The sequence below is a fragment of the Macaca nemestrina genome, chromosome 7 (genome assembly GCF_043159975.1).
Source record: "Macaca nemestrina isolate mMacNem1 chromosome 7, mMacNem.hap1, whole genome shotgun sequence".
NCBI classification, from domain to species: Eukaryota; Metazoa; Chordata; class Mammalia; order Primates; family Cercopithecidae; genus Macaca; species Macaca nemestrina.
In genome coordinates, this window is record NC_092131.1 from 86,864,970 (window position 1) to 86,885,901 (window position 20,932).

The following is a 20,932-nucleotide window of genomic DNA, read 5'->3' on the forward strand; positions in this document are numbered from 1 at the left end:
TGGCTACAGGAATCTTATTCTACTGTCTGCTTCCACTGCATACTTAAAAAACTGTCTGACTTCATGAATACAGAGACCAAATTTACCACTTCTGATCCACTTCTGATGAAGAGACCAATTAAGATTCATCCTCGGCCGGGCACGGTGGCTCAGGCCTGTAATCCCAGCACTTTGGGAGGCCGAGGCGGGCGGATCACAGGTCAGGAGATGGAGACCATCCTGGCTAACACGGTGAAACCCCGTCTCTACTAAAAATTTAAAAATTAGCAGGTCGCGGTGGCAAGAACCCGGGAGGCGGAGCTTGAGTGAGCCGAGATCGTGCCACTGCACTCCAGCCTGGGTGACAGAGCGAGACTCCGTCTCAAAAAAAAAAAAAAAAAAAAATTCATTCCTCATTCTGTTTTTTTTAACGTGGGAAAAGGATCCTGATGGAACAAAATTAAATTAATTCCATACCCTAGTATATGTAGGTTTCACCCTTAAGCAAAACTTAGTGTTTTGTAGGGAACATTGATCCTTTCTCCCAAAGGAGGAAGATTTAACAGCGTTAGAGCTCTTATGCCCTTGCACTTATACTTCAAGTTAGTACATCTTTAAAGGCTTTTTCATGGCAGACTTCCAAACGATTGTACTTAGGATTTTTGGCATACTTCTAATTTTGGACCTTCAGCTGACTTTAGCTATGACAGAGAGTAGGTTAAGACTCATGTGTATGACCTTTACCCTAAGACCAGCTAGTAAAGAACTAGTCTTTTATGTTAGCCAAAATTCATTTCAATAGAAAATAATCTTATCTAATTAATTTCTGAGACCAGAATAAGCCTTGAAAGGTAAGCCTCAATGTTCTCCTTTATGGTAATACTGCTTGTTTCAGTCCCAATAGGTTTGGCATAGGAGATAATAACCACACTGGTGTCTGACTACTTTTTTAGATATTTCTCTGAAAAATGCAAGGCTGTTGGTGAGAGCAGACATGAGGTGATGATAGTTGGCCTCTGGTCTCCATAGATTTTGTAACTCCTTGGTGAGTTTTTTTGTGTGTGTGTGTTTCTAATAATCATTATAATCATGACAATAATCATCCTCTACCTCTCAGTAGCTAGAAATTTAGAGTAGTTGAAATCTGAAATCTGTAGGAATAGACCTCTGAGGGCCAAAAATATGACATATTTAGAGCAATTCTTAAATGGATTAACAAGCTGTAATATAGTTTTGTGAATTTATTCCACTGACGCTCTACCTTGTGGTATTAAATGAGTATTGTTTTCTCCCTTTTAATATTGCTGTAAACAGTGGTGCCCATTGTAGGATATGTTTTATTTTTTAAATGTCTTATATGAGAACTATCTTAAATGTACATGTGTTTCTTCATTGTAAATAAGCTTGTCTTCTTATGGGGATTTTTTTGTGTGTTTATACATTCTACTGATTAATTACTTTTGCAGTTTGAATCCTGTATTATTTCTTCTACTTTGTTATATGTAAAAGGAGAAAAATGTTAGAAGCTGGGGGAAAAAAACAGTAGAAGTGATGGTATAACACTTCTGATGCTGGACTATAAAATCTCTCTCTCTCTCTCTCTTGCTCTCTCTCTCAACACACTATAAAGAGAGACATGTGATAAGAATCTGGGGACTCTTGCCAACAGCTATGTGAGCAAGCCATCTTGGAAGTGCACCCTCCAATCCTAGTCAAGAGACTAGAGGGAGAGAGAAAGAGAAGAAAATCTACCCATACTAAGACTTTGAGTAAGGGAAATGCAGTAAAGAGAGAGTATTGTAATTCCTTTCCCTGTTTTTTCTATGCCCAAAAGTTTTCACGCAGCTGTGATTATTCTGCATAATCAATTATGCACCCTGGTTTTCTTGATTCATTGTTATATCATAAGCAGTTCACCATTTTTATGCAGTCTTTTTTTTTTTTTTTTTTTTACTTTAAGTTCTAGGGTACATGTGCATAATGTGCTGGCTTGTTACATATGTATACTTGTGCCATGTTGGTGTGCTGCACCCATCAACTCATCAGCACCCATCAACTCGTCATTTACATCAGGTATAACTCCCAATGCAATCCCTCCCCCTCCATTTTTATGCAGTCTTAATGAATATCCTTTATTTGCTATGTGGTAGGTAAAATTTCAGTGAATAGACCCAAGATTCCCTGCCCTAATCCCCAGAATCTTGAATGTGATGCAGTATTACTCTGGTAATTGTGTTGGGTTCTATGGCACAGTTGACTTTTTGTTTTGTTTTGTTTTGTTTTGTTTTGTTTTGTTTTGTTTTACTTTCTGAGACAGAGTCTCCTCTGTCCCCCAGGCTGGAGCGCAGTGGTGCAATCTCGGCTCACTCCCAGGTTCAAGCAATTCTCCTGCCTCAGCCTTTCTAGTAGCTGGGATTACAGGTGCCCACCACCATGCCCGGCTAATTTTTTTGTATTTTTAGTAGAGACAGGGTTTCACCATGTTGGCCAGGCTGGTTTTCAACTCCTGACCTCAAGTGATCCACCAACTTGGCATCCCAAAGAGCTAGGATGACAGGCGTGAGCCACTACGCTGAACCAACAGTTGACTTTTTTTTTTTCTTTTTTTTTTTGAGATGGAGTCTCGTTCTGTTGCCCAGGGCTGGAATGCAATGGGGCGATCTCAGCTCACTGCAACCTCCACCTCCCGGGTTCAAGCAATTCTCCTGCCTCAGCCTCCCGAGTAGTTGGGATTACAGGCACCCACAGCCACGCCTGGCTAATTTTTGTATTTTTAGTAGAGACGGGGTTTCACCGTATTGCCCAGGCTGATCTCGAACTCCTGACCTCAGGTGATCTGCCTGCCTCGGCCTCCCAAAGTGCTGGGATTACAGGTGTGAGCCACCACACCCAGCCCACAGTTGACTTTTTAAAAGGGAGATATCTATGTACCTGTTGACATGAGACCTTAAAAACACATGAACTTTGGAAGATTAAGCCAGAAGGATTCCAAGCATGAGATGAACTTGACCTGCTATTGTTGGTTTGAAGATGGTGGGACTCACATGAGAAGGAGTGCAGATTGCCTTAAGGAGCTCAGAAATGCCCCCAGCCAACAAACATTAAGAATATGGGAACTTTAGTCCCACATCTACATGGACTAGAATTCTGATAATAATAAGAACTAGCTGGGCACGGTGGCCCAAACTAGTAATCCCAGCACTTTGGGAGGCTGAGGCGAGCAGATCACTTGAGGTCAGGAGTTCAAGATCAGCCTGGCCAACAAGATGAAACTTCGTCTCTACTAAAAATAGGAAAATTAGCCAGGCATGGTGGCGGGCACCTGCAATCTCAGCTACTTGGGAGGCTGAGGCAGAAGAATCGCTTGAACCCAGGAGGCAGATGTTACACTGAGCCAAAATCATACCACTGGACTCCAGCCTCAGCAACAGAGCAAGACTCCATCTCAGAAAAAAAAAGCACCTGTAATCCCAACTGAGAAGGCTGAGTCCGGAGAATTGCTTGAGCTCAAGAGCTCAAAACCAGCCTGGGCAACATAGCAGGACTCTGTCTCTACAAAAATACATATATATATATATATATATATAAATTAGCCAGGTATGGTAGTGTGTGCCTATAGCCCTAGCTACTTGGGAGGCTGAGGTGAGAGAATTCCCTGAGGCCAGGAATTTGATCCCACAGTGACCTATGATCACACCACTGCCCTCTATCCTGGGCAACAGAGAAACACCTTGTCTCTAAATTTTAAAAAATATATAAAAATAGGCCAGGCATGGTGGCTTATGCCTATAATCCCAGCACTTTGGGAGGCTTAGGCGGGCGGATCACGAGGTCAGGAGATCAAGACCATCCTGGCTAACATGGTGAAACCCCGTCTCTACTAAAAATACAAAAAGTTAGCCAGGTGTGGTGGCGGATGCCTGTAGTCCCAGCTACTCAGGAGACTGAGGCAGGAGAATGGCGGGAACCCAGGAGGCGGAGCTTGCAATGAGCTGAGATCACGCCGCTGCACTCCAGCCTGGGCAACAGAGCAAGACACCGTCACATATACATATATATGTATATTTATAATAGAAAAAAACTTAAAGAATTAACTTGGAAGAGGACTCTGAACTCTGAATTCTGGGTGAGAACTTGAGTACTCACCCAGCCAATGCCTCAACTTTACTATGGTTACGTCCTAAGCATAGAACTCAGCTGAACTTGCTTGGACTTATGACCTACAGAACTACAAGCTAATATATAGGTGTTGTGGTAATTTGTTATGCAGGAATAGAAACTAATACAACTTTAAAATATTCCATTGATCATAGCATTCACAATATCATTTGCATAATATTGTTTTCCCTAATTGATAACTATATGAACAATTCATACTCACCAAGTCCAAAGTCCTTAAATATCATTTCTATGGCTTCTTTGGTTTCCTTGTAAACTGGAAAAATCAAAGCTTCATTTCTCGCCTGCATTTATTTAAATGACAGCTCAAAAAAATAATTGTTAGACAAAAGGAACATGAACATTTCACTGGCCTGGATTCATGTTGTCAAGGTTACTTTCCAGTATGACTATGTCTATTCAAATTCCACCTCAAATGTTCATTTTATAAATTAGAATGAAAAAGCACTCCTACCTCACCCAAAGAGAATTTTGTTTAATCCTTGACTCCAAAAAAAAAAAAAATGCATAGCATATGACTGACCATATAACTATGTTAACTTGGAGCAGCCCTCACTTTTGATGTCCCAATAACCTGCGATCTGAGCTTCTGCTCTCTGATTGGCTTTATCTCATGTGGAGGTAGCCACACACAATGATGTACTCTCTAAACCTAGCTGACAGCAAGTTGTAGCATTTAACAGACTTCATTAAAAGATCTGAAGAGAACATAAGGGAATTATAAAGCAGGAAAGGAAAATCTTCACATTTACTGTAAATTTTTATTGTACTTAATGCCTACTGACTACATCTTTTCATGAGAATCTCCTACTGGCTCTCCTGCCTCACCCAGATTTGCTACCAAATTGCTTGTGTTCACTCTTCTTTCCCATCTTCTACAGACTCCCCTGATTATGTTCATGCTCCCCACGTCTAAAGCCCCTAAACTTCACTTCTAGCCTGAGTTATAAACCTCCAAAATATGTTGATTATATTTATCAAGGATGCACATAATGAAGAGAGCCTTTCATAATTAATCAGAATACTTAACATCTCACTCTGAAGCATTTGCATTTGGATTTCCAAAGTTCAGAGTCCCCCCAAAGAAAATAAGTATCACCACAGGGATCCTTCCAGAGCAACAATCCACCCGAACGACAAACTCCATCTAATAGCTTTAGACCCACAAGATACAAATAGTGGTCAGGATTTCACCTTCCACAAACCAAGGGTAGAGAAATACTGAGTTGCAGTCCCAGAGGTCCTACCACATAATACTTAGTGAAAATTCAAGACTGGAATTGAAATAACTAAACTTAAATAGACCTTACTGTGTGCCACTACTTCTCTGAGTAACACTAGATATAACTATAGATATAAATGATATAGATAGATGGTCATAACTCACAACAGCCTTGTGAGGTAGATACTCTTATTATTCTCACTTTATAGATAAGCAAATAAACCAAAAAAAAAAAAAATAGTGACTGACTTAAGATAACCTAACTAGAAAGTAGCAAACTCAAATCCACGCAGTCTGGTTCCAAAGCCCCCAGTCTTAACTCACAGCAGGCATACACTCAGGAAATATAACTTCTTGCTGCTGTGGTTGCTTTTTGAATTTTGTTGCAGCTGAACAGACCTCATAGTCACCGTGTCTCTCACAGCACAGAGGTAAGAGGCAGAGTCTTTCATCTGGAGCTCCTTCAAAAGGAGGTAACTGTACCTTTTCGAGTTACTAAGGAATGAAGAAAAACGACCTTCCTCCTCCAAACCATCCAGAACATTGTAAGAGAGAAGTGTGGGTGCTTCGCCATCATGTTGCTGGTACCAGGACAGCCCATTGAACCCAGACGTCTGGTACGTGCAGTTGATCTGGACAATGACTCCTTCCATAGCTGTCATCTCAGTGGGCTGGTCAATGTTTTGTCCTGTAGTGACTAAGATAAGACACATGACTGTTACTAGGGCAGCGCTCCTGGAAGCCCCATTATTATTAAAAATGATGTCTCCATGTGGTCACAAAAGAACTGCCATTAAGGGGAGATTCTTAGAAATAAATGGCAGCAAAGTAGCAGCAGCAGTAGTTATTATTTGATATCCAATAACAATTAGCACCACATAAAGAAAGTATCTATTAAGAAATACTCTTTTGTTACAAGTGTCAGAAATGGCAATCATTTAGCTGAAAGAAAATTGTTTTGAAAACTCCCAGCAGCATTTGCTGTTAGATTGAGACTTACCTCCCATCTTCATGGAAATGTAAAGAAGGAAAGCTCCCCACATCTGCTGCAGGACACCACGAGCCTGGCACTGCATCCCCGGTTCCTGAGCCACTGGAGTCTGCAGAAGGTAGACACTTCATATGGGTGAGGGAAGGAAGCTCAGTCTGGATGCAAAACCCAGTATAATTACAAGGGGAGGAGCCCCTTTCTTGAAGCGATGATTTCAGCTTCCTTCTACAGGAGCAGCTATAGGTTCTCTTACTACAGAAGTGTCTTCACATGAACATTTCCTACCGAGAAATCCACAAGTTTTAATCCAAGTGGTTCTGGTAAAGTTGGAAAAGCATAATGTATAAAGAACAGAGAAGGCAAATGGGAATAACATAAGGCCAAGTATTCAATTTCCCCATAAGTGTTTCTTTTCTCAAGATGGGAAAAAATAGAAACAAGGGTGCAATTAGAGGTGGCGTGTGTATGTGTGTGTGTCTGTGTGTGTTGGTGGTAGTAGTGGTGGTATTTGTGATAATAAGGGAGAGACAGAGAGTTTTCAACCATCTAAATTTATCCCCCAACAGATGATCAGATGTTAATTTAAAGTTCAAAAGAAACATAATTTGTATGTCTGTATGTGAACGTATATGTAGGAATATACAGGAAGAAATGAGAAAAAAGCTATTAACATTAGACACTGCCAGGTGCGGTGGCTTACGTTTGTAATCCCAACATTTTGGGAAGCTGAGGCAGGTGGATCACCTAAGGTCAGGAGTTTGAGACCAGCCTGACCAATATGGTGAAACTCCATATCTTTTAAGAATACAAAATTAGCCGGGCACGGCGGCGCATGCCTGTAATCCCAGCTACTCGGGAGGCTGAGGCAGGAGAATCACTTGAACCTGGGAGGCAGAGGTTGCAGTGAGCTGAGATCACACCATTGTACTCCAGCCTGGGTGACAAGAGCAAAACCCCGTCTTAAAAAAAAAAAAATTAGTTACTTCAGAGGAGTGAAATTAAAAGAAAATGGTGAAAATGTTAACTTTTTCTTATATATCTCTGTTTCGTTTGACTTGGAATTTGTTACATAATAAACTGAGAATGTGGAAGAAAGAAAAAGAAGGAATGAAAAAGGAAGGAGGAAGACTAGGTGTAAACCAGGCAGGAAAAGAGGGAGGAAGAAAGAAACCTATATTTCAAACTATTTCCCATATGTTACAAAAGGAAGTTAACTCTTTTTGATACATAGTTTTCCCAAACTAATGAATGCCTCACATATAATATCTTTACCAAAGTAATTTATATCCCTCATGAACTCTCTAGATTTATTTCTATTTACTCCATATAGCAACTGTACTTTGTTTCAATAAAGATGATATACTGTCATCTTGTGGCGAAATGTAGCAGTGCAACTTCACACACACACACGCCTAAAATTTTCTCACTTTAGAATTAAAAAGAAACTTAGATATCATCCAGTCTTTGTCCAGCTCCATTATTTAACAGGGGAAGTTCTTGAAACTCTTGAAGCTTTTATCACACTCAAGGCTTCAAATCTTCATTTATAGTCAATTTCCCAGTGTTATTTAGATTAACATGAATTTTTGTTTTGTTTTGTTTTTTTGAGAGAGGGTCTCTCTCAGTCGCCCATGCTGGAGTGCAGTGGCGGGTTCATGGTTCACTGCAGCCTCAACCTTCTGGGCTCAAGAGATCCTTCTGCCTCTACCTCTCAAGTAGCTAGGAATACAGGCCCCCAGCTAATTTTTTGTATTTTATTGTGAGATGAGGTCTCGCTATGTTGTGCAGGCTGGTCTTGAACTCCTGGCCTCAAGCGATCCTCCTGCCTCGGCCTCCCAAATTGTTGGGACTACAGGCATGAGCCACTGCGCCCTGCCCAACATTAAATATGAAAAATGAATAAATGGATTTCCGAAGCTACTTGGCCTGGTATATGCAGGTCAATCGAGGATCAATTTGATGTCAGATCTACTCCAGGTAATTTTAAACATTAGACTTATATTTGAAACCACAGCTTTTTTTGCTGCCCACAGCATTTAACATGTGTGGCAGTTTTGACTATTAATTTATTCAGAAGTACACATTGAGAAATTATTACACGCCAGACACTGTGCTAGTAGTGCTGGGGATTCAAAGCTAAGCAAAGCCCATATTCTAGTGAAGGGAGACAAGCAGGAAGCAAACAAGTAAATACAGTATGTCAAATGCTGGCAAGTGCTCAGAGAAAAATAAAATAGGGAAGGGAAAGGAGAGAGGCAACAGAAACCTCTCTGATTAAGTGATGCCTGAACAGAAACCTGAAGATGATGGTGGAATCCTGATGAGTATTTGGGGAGGGAAGGGGATCAGTTGCGACTTCATAACACCCCTAAGAAATTAGAGGTCATCCAAGTAACATGCAAACGAGGTTATTCCCCCCAGTTCCCTTTCCAGGGATCCTACTAAAAAACATTTCCAGCTCTCTCTCAAAACAAAATAATGAGGATTTGGGGAGGAAAGATCTCATTAGGGATATATTCCAAAGTAGGGTTTCCCTCGAGGATAGAATTTTCCTTCAAATCTCTTGGCAGTGTCTTTTTTTCTTTTAATCCAAAAAAGCAACAGCTGATGGAAACTGATATAAAATATGACTGAATATATACAGCAGTCACACTCGTCCACGGGCCCCAAAAGACAGGTGCTCTGACAGATTCTGAACATTTATTTGCTGGGCCAAACCCCTAAAAAAAATTATAAAGCCTTTCCAAAACAGATGTGGGAGCCCTTCATAGTAGGCTAGACTGAATCTCTGAAAACCATCTCTCCATCCACTGGACGGTTGCACTCAAAGACAGCCAGCCTCCTCCACAATTGTGCAGCTCTGTACATGTGAGTCTAAAAGAATGGAAAAAGCAGCCCTGACACCAGCTATGTTCAAAACAAGGCTGCAGACTAATTTTGGAACTTTAAGACTTTCTGTTATTTTGTCCGAGTGTTAATATAATCCATCTCTTTTCTCCATCTGTTTCCTCAACTCTTTACCAAACTGCTAGAATTAAGTTCCTTCTTTTCCAATTTGGGGAAACTCTTTTTGTGTTGAGAAAATGACTCAAAACAAAAAACAAAACTTACAACACTATTTTCTTTTCGTGTTCTCTTTTTATTAGGGCAGTGATAAAGGGCAGAGTTGGGCAGCAATAGTCATAGGGGTTATAAAGAACATTCTTCAGTGATTGTGCAAACACAAAGAAAGGCTGGATTCATAGCCTTTCCCTTCTCCAATGAAGAGGGCACGAAGTACTTTTTCTAAAGCAAGCTCTTTTTTTTAACCTCCGGTAGTAGGAAAGAATGTACTCTTGTGAATTCGATAAAATATGTCTAGGCCACCTCAAATTCTATCTGTTTCCTCTACTCTGCCCTAGCTCTACCAGGATGTCTAACTCTGAATGAAGGATGACAGAAGGTGAAACCTCTTTTTGGAAGCAGATGTGCGTTGAGTCTTGTCACAAGGGTAAACAGGAGTCCTTTGATCCTAATGTGTCCAACGCAATGCTGGACCAGCCTTCACTCCTCATCTTCAAGATTTCATAACCGTTGCATAGTAGTCCAGATCCCAAAGGTCACTGTAGAAATCTAAAGTTTCAAATTGCTGGATAAAGGCTTGCCCTCCTCGGCGCCTCTCTAAATACACTGCAAGAAATGTGTTCACATCAAACTAGCTTGATTTGTGGCAGGGTAGGGGATAGAAAGCAGCTTATCCTGTGATCCCATAATGCCATAGAGGTCCCTTGAAGGTGTTCTTGACCCCTCCCTGTCCTTACCTTCTCAGTGCTATTCTTTCACCCCATTCCCAAAGTCTCTTCCTAGAGTTTCCAGGATAATTGCTTTGTAAAAATATGCTGTTTATTCTCTGATGTCACTGGGCTCTTATTTTCAGATGCTTTTTATATTGAACTTTAACTTTTTGTTATTTTCATGTGCTCTGATTATTTAAATTCTGACCTATTCAGATGGAGAATATCCAATACAGTCTAAAACCTGGGAAATTTTGGAATATTTTGGTTATCTAATTAGCCAGGGTAGATATACTAAAATTGTATTTAACTTCCTTATCTTAAATATCCTAAGTTTCAAAAGCTAAAAAAGAGGAGCAGACCTAAAATAAAATGACACAAATCTGGAAGATAAGGGAGAGGGAAAAGAGGATACACAAATGTGGCCTTTACCTTTGTCTTTTTTTTTTTCTTTTTTTTTTTTTTTTTTTTTTTTGAGACAAGGTCTCAATCTGTCACCCAGGAAGGAGTACAGTGGCACCATCATGGCTCACTGAAGCCTTGACCTTCCAGGCTCCGGTGATCCTCTTGTCTCAGCCTCCTGAGTAACTAGGACTACAGGTGCGCACCATTAGACCCGGCTAATTAAAAAATCTTTTTTCACAGACAGGGTCCCACTATGTTGCCTAGGCTGGTCTCAAACTTCTGGGCTCAAGCAATTCTCCTGCCTCAGCCTCCCAGAGTGCTGGGATTACAGGCATGAGCCACCATGCCCAGTCTTTCTTTTGTCTCCTCTAAGGTGGTCCCAGACTGTTCACCTCTCTTGCCAAGAAAACCAATCCTTCTGTAAACACACCCTCTGTGTCTCCAAAAATCTGCCTTCTGGAAGTCTAAACTATCTTCCTTTGCAGCCTCTGAACACCAAGCACCAAGCCGAAATCACCGTTCTTTACCAAGTCTGCCTGGAAAGGTAACCTGTCCTCAAACCGACCAGCTGTAACCCATCTCAGTTTCCTGCCTCCTCCCAGGCAAGGAACCCAGAACCTAGAGGGGTAAAAAGAGTTTTCTTTCAACAGGGAGCCTATGCACAACAACAGGGGGAAAGTCAGACTGACAAAGTAGATAAATTAGGGATAAACTTTTCACTATACGTAAGTATGCATCATGGAAGTCCTTCAAATAACTGCCCCAGTGGTACAGTTCTATCTGATTTTAAATACAAAAATTGATTTTCATAAAACATTTCATGAATATATTATTTGCCTAAGTAGAAGCATATTAGTTTATATTCCTGTATTGACAAAGAAAATTACTTTAGCTCGGCCAGGCATGGTGGCTCACGCCTATAATCCCAGCACTTTGGGAGGCCAACGTGGGTGGATCATGAGGTCAGGAGTTCAAGACCCACCTGGCCAATATGGTGAAACCCCGTCTCTACTAAAAATACAAAAATTAGCCAGGCATGGTGGTGCGCACCTGTAGTCCCAGTTACTCAGGAGGCGGAGGCAGGAGAATCACTTGAATCTGGAAGGCAGAGGTTGCAGTGAGCCAAGATCAGGCCACTGCACTCCAGCCTGGGCAACAGAGCAAGACTCCATCACACACACACACACACACACACACACACACACAAGAAAATTACTTTAGCTCATAATTAGTTCTTTTTTTTTTTTTTTTTTTTTTTAAGAGACAGAGTCTCACTCTGTCTCCCAGGCTGGAGTGCAGTGGCACAATCTCAGCTCACTGCAAGCTCTGCCTCCCGGATCATGCCATTCTCCTGCCTCAGCCTCCCAAGTAGCTGGGACTACAGGCGCCTGCCACCACGCCCAGCTAATTTTTATATTTTTAGTAGAGACGGGGTTTTACCATGTTAGCCAAGATGGTCTCGATCTCCTGACCTCGTGATCTGCCTGCCTTGGCCTCCCAAAGTGCTGAGATTACAGGCGTGAGCCACCACGCCTGACCATAATTAGTATTTGTTGCACAATTTTAATCTCAACTCTATCTTTTCTCTATATTCTTTTTTTTTTTTTTTTTTGAGACAGAGTCTCTCTCTGTCACCAGACTGGACTGCAGTGACACGATCTCCGCTCACTGCAACCTCACCTCCTGGGTTCAAGAGATTCTCCTGCCTGAACTTTCCAAGTAGCTGGGACTACAGGCCCCTGCCACCAGACCCATCTAATTTTTTTGTATTTTTAGTAGAGATGGGATTTCACCATGTTGGCCAGGGTGGTCTCAATCTCTTGACCTGGTGATCTGCCTGCCTCGGCCTCCCAAAGTGCTGGGATTACAGGCGTGAGCCACCGCACCAGGCCTCTTTTCTCTATAGTCTATATTCTAACCACAGAAATAAGATTTAGCTTTCCCATCCTAAAACTCAGGCAATAAAAATCTGATATTTCTGCTGACGAGTTGATGGGTGCAGCACACCAACATGGCACATGTATATGTATGTAACAAACCTGCACATTGTGCACATATGAAGTATAATAAAAAAAATCTGATAGTTCTTCGTTCTTGGTGGGCAAAGGGCAAGTTTAACATTTTCCACAGACTTCGAAGAGCCAGATATATTCAGTATTATTATTACTACTACTAATAACTCTTGAATGCTAACATATGAATTAAGTTGTTTCAAAGAATACTTCAGATAAAATTTCTTTGAGGAATTTCTGATAGAGATTAAATAGTTAAACTTATTAATGTTCACATGTTATTTATAATTAATCTATTGTCATTTTAATTGCTTTCTGAAAATAGTCATTTGCATTACAAAGATATTTTGTAGTTAAATGAAAGATAAATGCATCTCAAACCACACATAGAGTGAAAAGTCTTTATCAAGCAACCTATTCAACAAAAAGAGTGAAACAAACACATTCCATCCCTCTATCTATTTTATCATCTGGTTCAGATACTTGAAAATCTGTAAAGGTCTTTAGAGAGAGTTGCTGTTTGACAGACTGCAATACATAGATATTACACACAAGCACAAAAAAGATCAAGTCCTGCATTAATCAATGATTTTATAACAAACAATAAAAATTCCTCCGTGACCTCATACCAAAAAAAAAAAATCCAATCCCAAACCAATGAACCATATAAATCAACAAAATAAATCTAAATGATATCCTGGAGCAAAAACAGGCATGAGTGTTTCTTGGAGTTTTTTAATAATGAAATTACACCCATATTACATAATGAATAAGATGGTCCCTTGACCTAAAGTCCCAGCCGCGTGGGCACAAGGGTCAGACGAAAAAGATCAAGCAGAGAACAGTGTATTCAGTCAGGGGGATTTGGCAACATCCATTCAATCTGCCTCAGTCATTCAGAAAATAATTATGGTATTTATCACTTTTAGTGTGCTAGACAGGATGACTACTAAGGGAGAAAAAAAAATCAGACAATGCAACATAATGTATGTGCTCTGAAAAGTATAAGCATTGCCCTCAGGGATCGGGAAAGTCTTCTTGAAGGTGAAGACTCCCGAACTGAATCCTGAAGGAAAAGTGGGCACTACCTATGTGAAGGGAGCGGAAAAGATAGTGTGTGCCTAAGTCCCAAGTTAGAGCACGCTGCGGTGAGAACCTTGAGGAGTGTCATGCATCCCAACAATGAGAAGGAATTACAAGTGATACAATAGCGATATGAATAAGGGGCAGATAAGGAATATTTTTGCATGCTATGGTGAGGAGATGAGATTTTAGCTGAGGACAAAGGGGACAATGACAGTAGGTGAAGAAAAAGTCGACATGGTCATTGTAGGGTGTTTGTTCCACACTTCTCTGTGTCAACCTTAGCCCCTCCTTGGTGACTTCACTTTTTGGTTGGAGTTTTCGGTACTTCTCTGTCACTCTCATGTGTCCCTCTTCCTTCATCTGGCAAATCCTGCCTCTCAGTATCTCTCAATGGACAAGAGTTTCCTCCCATCTAGGAAACTAACCAGCCTCTGGAGGGCTTCTACTATTAAGTAACCTAAATAACTAATGGTGACACCACCTCCTCTTTTAAAAACCAATTTAACACCATCTTGTTTATCTCATAATTCCTAGGCATCAATCATCCGACAAAAGCATTCACTTACAACATCATTGTGCTGTGTTTCTCTTGTCAAACTTCACCATTCATCTCAGCAGACTACAAAAAGACATGGGAAAGACCAAAAACACATCGCTGGACACTGTGGTGACAGATTTCATTCTTCTGGGCTTGTCTCACCCCCCGAATCTAAGAAGCCTCCTCTTCCTGGTCTTCTCCATCATTTACATCCTCACGCAGCTGGGGAACCTGCTCATTCTGCTCACCGTGTGGGCTGATGCGAAGCTCCATGCTCGCCCCATGTACATTCTTCTGGGAGTGCTCTCATTCCTGGACATGTGGCTCTCCTCCGTCATCGTTCCTCGAATTATTTTAAACTTCACTCCTGCCAGCAAGGCTATCCCGTTTGGTGGCTGTGTGGCTCAGCTGTATTTCTTTCACTTCCTGGGCAGCACCCAGTGCTTCCTCTACACTTTGATGGCCTATGACAGGTACCTGGCAATATGTCAGCCCCTGCGCTACCCAGTGCTCATGAATGGGAGGCTATGCACAGTCCTTGTGGCTGGAGCTTGGGTCGCTGGCTCCATTCATGGGTCTATCCAGGCCACCCTGACCTTCCGCCTACCCTATTGTGGGCCCAATCAGGTAGATTACTTTATCTGTGACATCCCTGCAGTATTGAGACTGGCCTGTGCTGACACAACTGTCAATGAGCTTGTGACCTTTGTGGACATCGGAGTAGTGGCCGCCAGTTGCTTCATGTTAATTCTACTTTCCTATGCCAACATAGTCCATGCCATCCTGAAGATACGCACTGCTGATGGGAGGCGCCGGGCCTTCTCTACCTGTGGCTCCCACCTAACTGTGGTCACAGTCTACTATGTTCCCTGTATTTTCATCTACCTTAGGGCTGGCTCCAAGAGCCCCCTGGATGGGGCAGTGGCTGTGTTTTACACTGTTGTCACTCCATTCCTGAACCCCCTGATCTACACACTGAGGAATCAAGAAGTGAAGTCTGCTCTAAAGAGGATGACAGCAGGTCGAGGGACTGAATGAAAATAAGTAACTACACCTGCATCATCATCACTGCCACTCTCTTCAGCTACTGCTACATGTGACAAATGCCCAATAAATTGCTAATGATTTAAAGTGAATTTACTTGCATTTTCTTTGGCAGAAAATTCTGAATTCTTTTGACCCAAAATCTTTTCTCCTAATTAAACTGGTTCAAGTTGTTTTACATAATCTTTTAGAAATAAATGGACACATTACTTCTATCACCTCTGACTATCTTGTAAGATGAGAAAATGCCTTACCGAAGGTTGAATAAGATGAGAATGTGTCAGTGTCTTAGAAGGTATACCATGCCAGAAAATATGACAAAAGTAAAAAGGGGGCTCTATAACCCCTTTTCTCATTGTCTTTGCTCCTAATCCTAGACCTCTCTAAATTCCATTTCTTTGCTTGTGCATGGCATGAATATTTCCAAGCACTTGACCTCGAAAATTCTGGACTATTCTGTTTTTTTTCCTGTCCCTCATCCTCGTCATGTGCTAATACATCAAATTCTGTCTCCTCAAAACTGTGAAACCAGCTCAAACTGAATCGACGTAAACTGTCTCTCTTAATTCCTGACTAGTCTTTTGTCCTTTTCTTCCTCATCTGTACCACAAACAAAATTACCCTCTGAAACACAGAATCTGTAGGACTCTTCAGTGAATATAGAATGAATAAGGCCAGGCTCCTTAATCCGGAATTCAAAGTCCAGTGCAATCTTGGCCTCACATACATGTTCTCTTAAGCCATTTCCACCGCTTGCCTCTCCCACCCTCACTGATGTATTGCCGTTCCGTGAGCGTGCCCTATACTTGCCTGTGCTCTTTTGCTCAAGCTCTCTCCTCTGTCTAGAATGTAAGTCCTCCCTCTCCATATTGACCAAGTGACAATTTATGCTTCCTTCAGATCCATATTAAATATTTCCTCATCTGGCCGGGCACGGTGGCTCACGCCTGTAATCCCAGCACTTTGGGAGGCCGAGGCGGGTGGATCACAAGGTCAGGAGATCGAGACCACGGTGAAACCCCGTCTCTACTAAAAATACAAAAAAATTAGCCGGGCGCGGTTGTGGGCGCCTGTAGTCCCAGCTACTCGGGAGGCTGAGGCAGGAGAATGGCGTGAACCCGGGAGGCGGAGCTTGCAGTGAGCCGAGATCGCGCCACTGCACTCCAGCCTGGGCGACAGAGCGAGACTCCGTCTCAAAAAAAAAAAAAAAAAAAATATTTCCTCATCTGTTTTTCTCAGGCAGGACTTCACTCCTCTTCCCTGGTATTGCCATCACTTCTTTACTATAGACCTTGCCACAGTCTGTCATGTATTACAGTCAAGAATTTATCTCTCACCGGGCGCAGTGGCTCACGCCTGTAATCCCAGCACTTTGAGAGGCCAAGGCAGGTGGATCACAAAGTCAGGAGTTCAAGACCAGCCTGGCCAACATAGTGAAACCCCGTCTCTACCAAAAATACAAAAAATTAGCTAGGCATGGTGGCAGGCATCTGTAATCCCAACTGCTTGGGAGGCTGAGGCAGGAGAATTGCTTAAACCCAGGAGGTGGAGGTTGCAGTGAGCAGAGATTGCACCACTGCACTCCAGCCTGGGTGGCAGTGAGAGGCTTCGTCTAAAAAAAAAAAAAAAAAAAAAGAATTTATCTCTCTCTCCACCTCAAATGGATTGTGAGCCCTCAAAGGACATAAAGCATTCATTTGTGTTTGTCTGCCTCTATTGCCTAATAACTAGGAGCACACACAGTTATCATATTTGTTGCTGAATTGAAATAGCACTGGGAAAGTCTCTTGAAATGTATCTTAAAATAAAGAAATTATTGTCAGTTCAGCACATTACCTGCCCTGGTCTCACCTGGAAAAAAAAAAAAGAGAACATTTAAGAGAAACTAAAGACAGAAGATTCAACTACATGGCAACCTAAAGGCAAGTATGGACAGTTCCTTGGTGAATAAATGAAAGCAAGGTAAAAGCATTCTTTCATTCACTGACATATTTTTCACTTCCTTGGATGTGTGGTGTCATGTTGGCCCATTTTAATAGTTTAACAGTAAAATTAAAACAAATGCATGGAAAGATTCAAAATTCATAAATGTAAAAATATATTAATGTGGATAGAAGAATTACTCTGTGCTATACAGAAATACCATAATATCAGGAAGGATATATGTTATACATACATATAATACATGCTACACACAGTATGAGAGACGACAAGCAAGGCAGTGCAGAGTCCACAATAATTCGCTAATCTTGAAACAAGCCATTGAAAATTGCCAACTGGACATTTAAAAAACAGCATTTCTAATAGAATCTAGAAGACATTGATTGGTCTGACAAGTCTTCCATGTGGCACTTAAGCCAATGTGCTATATTGTTCTTGTCAGAAGAGATGAGATCTTTTTTTTTTTTTTTTTTTGAGATGGAGTCTCTCTCTGTCGCCCCAGCCTGGAGTGCAGGGGTGCAATCTCGGCTCACTGCAACCTCCGCCTCACAGGTTCATGCCATTCTCCTGCCTCAGCCTCCCAAGTAACTGGGACTACAGGCACCCAGCTAATTTTTTATATTTTTTAGTAGAGACTGGGTTTCACCGTGTTAACCAGGATGGTCTCGATCTCCTGACCTTGTGATCCGCCCATGATTCATGCTAAATATGAAAGCTGGTAGGTCACTTAACTTCCTCAGTCTCCCAAAGTGCTGGGATTACAGGTGTGAGCCACCGTGCCTGGCAGAAGAGATGTGATCTTAAGGTCATATGTAAGTTCATCCACAAACTATAACTACTCTTAAGATTATATATGTATGGGCCGGGCGCGGTGGCTCAAGCCTGTAATCCCAGCACTTTGGGAGGCCAAGACGGGTGGATCACGAGGTCAGGAGATCGAGACCATCCTGGCTAACACGGTGAAACCCCGTCTCTACTAAAAAATACAAAAATCTAGCCGGGCGAGGTGGCGGGCGCCTGTAGTCCCAGCTACTCCAGAGGCTGAGGCAGGAGAATGGCGTAAACCTGGGAGGCGGAGCTTGCAGTGAGCTGAGATCCGGCCACTGCACTCCAGCCTGGGCGACAGAGCGAGACTCCGCCTCAAAAAAAAAAAAAAAAAAAAAAAAGATTATATATGTATGAATGCTAAGTTCATCATTAAAACAGAACTAATCTTGAGTGATACTGAGTGATTTGTGTGTGTGTGTGGTACAGAGCTGTTAGCAGGAACTCACCTAGCCTCAACACAAAGAAAACTGTGAGTCAAAACTGTGAAACAGCCGGGTGTGATGGCTCACACTTGTAATCCCAGCACTTTGGGAGGCCGAAGTGGGCAGATCACCTGAGGTCGGGAGTCCGAGACCAACCTGACCAACATGGCAAAAATCCGTCTCTACTAAAAATACAAAAATTAACTGGGCGCAGTGGTGGGCACCTGTAATCCCAGCTACTCGGGAGGCTGAGACATGAGAATAGCTTGAACCTGGGAAGTGGAAGTTGCAGTGAGCCGAGATCACACCATTGCACTCTAGCCTGGGCAACAGAGCGAGACTTCGTCTCAAAAAAAAAAAAAAAACTGTGAAACCAGCTCAACCTCTGAATCAATGTAAAGAAACCTGAGGCTGCACCTGTGCTTGCTTCTGTTTGCTGTATGAAACCTGGATCCCACATGAACAGACACTTTTCAAAAGAAGACACACATGCATCCAACAAGCAAATGAAAGAAGCTTAGATCATAGATCATTAAAGAAATGCAAATCAAAACCAAAATGAGATACCATCTCACATGAGCCAGAATGGCTATTACGAAAAAGTCAAAAAATAATAGATGTTGGGGCCGGGCACGGTGGCTCAAGCCTGTAATCCCAGCACTTTGGGAGGCCGAGACGGGCGGATCACGAGGTCAGGAGATCAAGACCATCCTGGCTAACACGGTGAAACCCCGTCTCTACTAAAAATACAAAAAAAATAAGCCGGGCGAGGTGGCGGGCGCCTGTAGTCCCAGCTGCTCGGGAGGCTGAGGCAGGAGAATTGCGCGAACCCGGGAGGCGGAGCTTGCAGTGAGCAGAGATCTGGCCACTGCACTCCAGCCTGGGCGACAGAGCCAGACTCCGTCTCAAAAAAAAAAAAATAATAATAATAGATGTTGGTGAGGCTATGGAGAAAAGGGAACACATATACTGTTGGTGGGAGTGTAAATTAGTTTAACCATTGTGGAAAGCAGTATGGAGATCCTTCAAAGAGCTAAAAGAAGAATGACCATTCAACCCAGCAATCCCATTACTGGACATATACCCAGAGGAATATAAGTCATTCCACCATAAAGACACATGCAAGCGAATGTTCATTGATTGCAGCACTATTCACAATAGCAAAGACATGGAATCAACTGAAATGCCTATCAATGGCAGATTGGATAAAGAAAATGTGGGATATATACACCATGGAATACTATGCAGCCACAGAAAAGAACGAGATGTCTTTTTCTGTTCCTGAGTTAGTTTGCTAAGGATAATAGCCTCCAGCTCCGTCCATGCTGGAGGAACCAGGAACAGAAAACCAAATACCGTATGTTCTTAATTATAAGTGGGAGCTAAATGATGAGAACTCATGACCACAAAGAAGGGAACAACAGACACTAGACACTAAGGTCTACTTGAGGCTGGAGGGTAGCAAGAGGGAGAGGAGCAGAAAAGATAACTATTGGGTACTGGCCTTAACCTGGGTGATGAAATAATCTGTACAACAAACCCCTGTTACACTAGTTTACGTATGTAACAAACCTTCACATGTACCCCCAAACCTAAAATAAAAGGTTAAAGAAAACAAATACAAAGTGAGCTTTTAAATCTCCGGAAGAAACAGGCTAGTTTTAAATAAAGGCAAAATAAAAACATCCAAGATAAACAAAAGCAGAGAAAAATTTGTTAGGAGCAGATTGCTTTACAAGAAATAATAAAGGAAGTTCTTCAGGCAGAAAGCAAGTAACACCACACAATACTGTTTGAATCTGTGCATTTTAAAAAAAAGTGCTGGTAAAGGTAATTATGTAGGTAAGTATAAAAGAAAATATAACTGCATACTTCATCTCTTTTATTCTCTTAACTGAATTAAAAATCAATTTCATTTAAAAAAAGTGGGCCCCTTCATTTCAACAGCATCCTTTCTGAGATCTATTCCCACCTCCTTTTGCACAATCCCCTCTTTCTTCCTTTATTCCATCCCCTTTAAGAAAACTTCCATTTGTCTGAAGAAACTGAAGGAACTAATTAAATTGATTCATGCTAAATATGAAGGCTGGTGGGTCACTTAACTTCCCAAGATAGTTGACTACCAATTTACAGATAGTTAGTGAAAGATAGTTTTACTTCAGTGACCCCAAGTTTTAGTGATAAAACTTGATAAACTTTCAGCATATCTACCCATTTTTAAAAATATATTGTTATGAAAAGGAAAGAGTATAACTTTTAGAGTCTGTTAAAAGAATCTTGATCCCACCATCAACCAGCTATGTGTCCTTAAGCAAATTAACTATCCTTTCTAAACCTTGATTACTTTACATATATAATAAGGGCAATAAGACTTACTTCAAGGGAGATATAAAATGGTTCACATTTGTGTCTCTGGCCAAATCTCATGTCAAACTGCAGGAGGGGCCTGGTGGGAGGTGAGTGAATCATGAAGGCAGATTTCCCCCTTGCTGTTCTTGTGAGAGTGTGTCAG

General features: G+C 41.7%; 2 protein-coding genes across 8 annotated transcripts in view; one reads left to right on the forward strand and one right to left on the reverse strand.

Moving 5' to 3' along the window:
• Window positions 1–20,932, reverse strand: part of LOC105496594 (olfactory receptor family 4 subfamily E member 2) — a 48,367-nt gene that overhangs the window by 17,954 nt on the left and 9,481 nt on the right. For 5 of the 7 annotated variants that reach the window (XM_071100475.1, XM_071100472.1, XM_071100471.1 and 2 more), the window contains exon 1: window positions 4,361–5,704. The gene's annotated coding sequence lies outside the window, so the exon portion shown is untranslated. Of the gene's footprint in view, window positions 1–4,360; window positions 6,078–6,380; window positions 6,551–20,932 lie in introns of those variants that run through there. The other 2 variants (XR_011626026.1, XR_011626025.1) reach the window with 2 other exon arrangements.
• Window positions 14,181–15,285, forward strand: LOC105496593 (olfactory receptor 10G2). Its single transcript, XM_071100470.1, has one exon. The coding sequence runs from the start codon at window positions 14,279–14,281 to the stop codon at window positions 15,221–15,223; it is 945 nt and encodes a 314-aa protein (XP_070956571.1). The 5' UTR covers window positions 14,181–14,278; the 3' UTR covers window positions 15,224–15,285.

Coding starts and splice junctions, on each gene's coding strand:
- LOC105496593 (XM_071100470.1), top strand. CDS start 14,279: ATGGGAAAGACCAAAAACACATCGCTGGACACTGTGGTGACAGATTTC.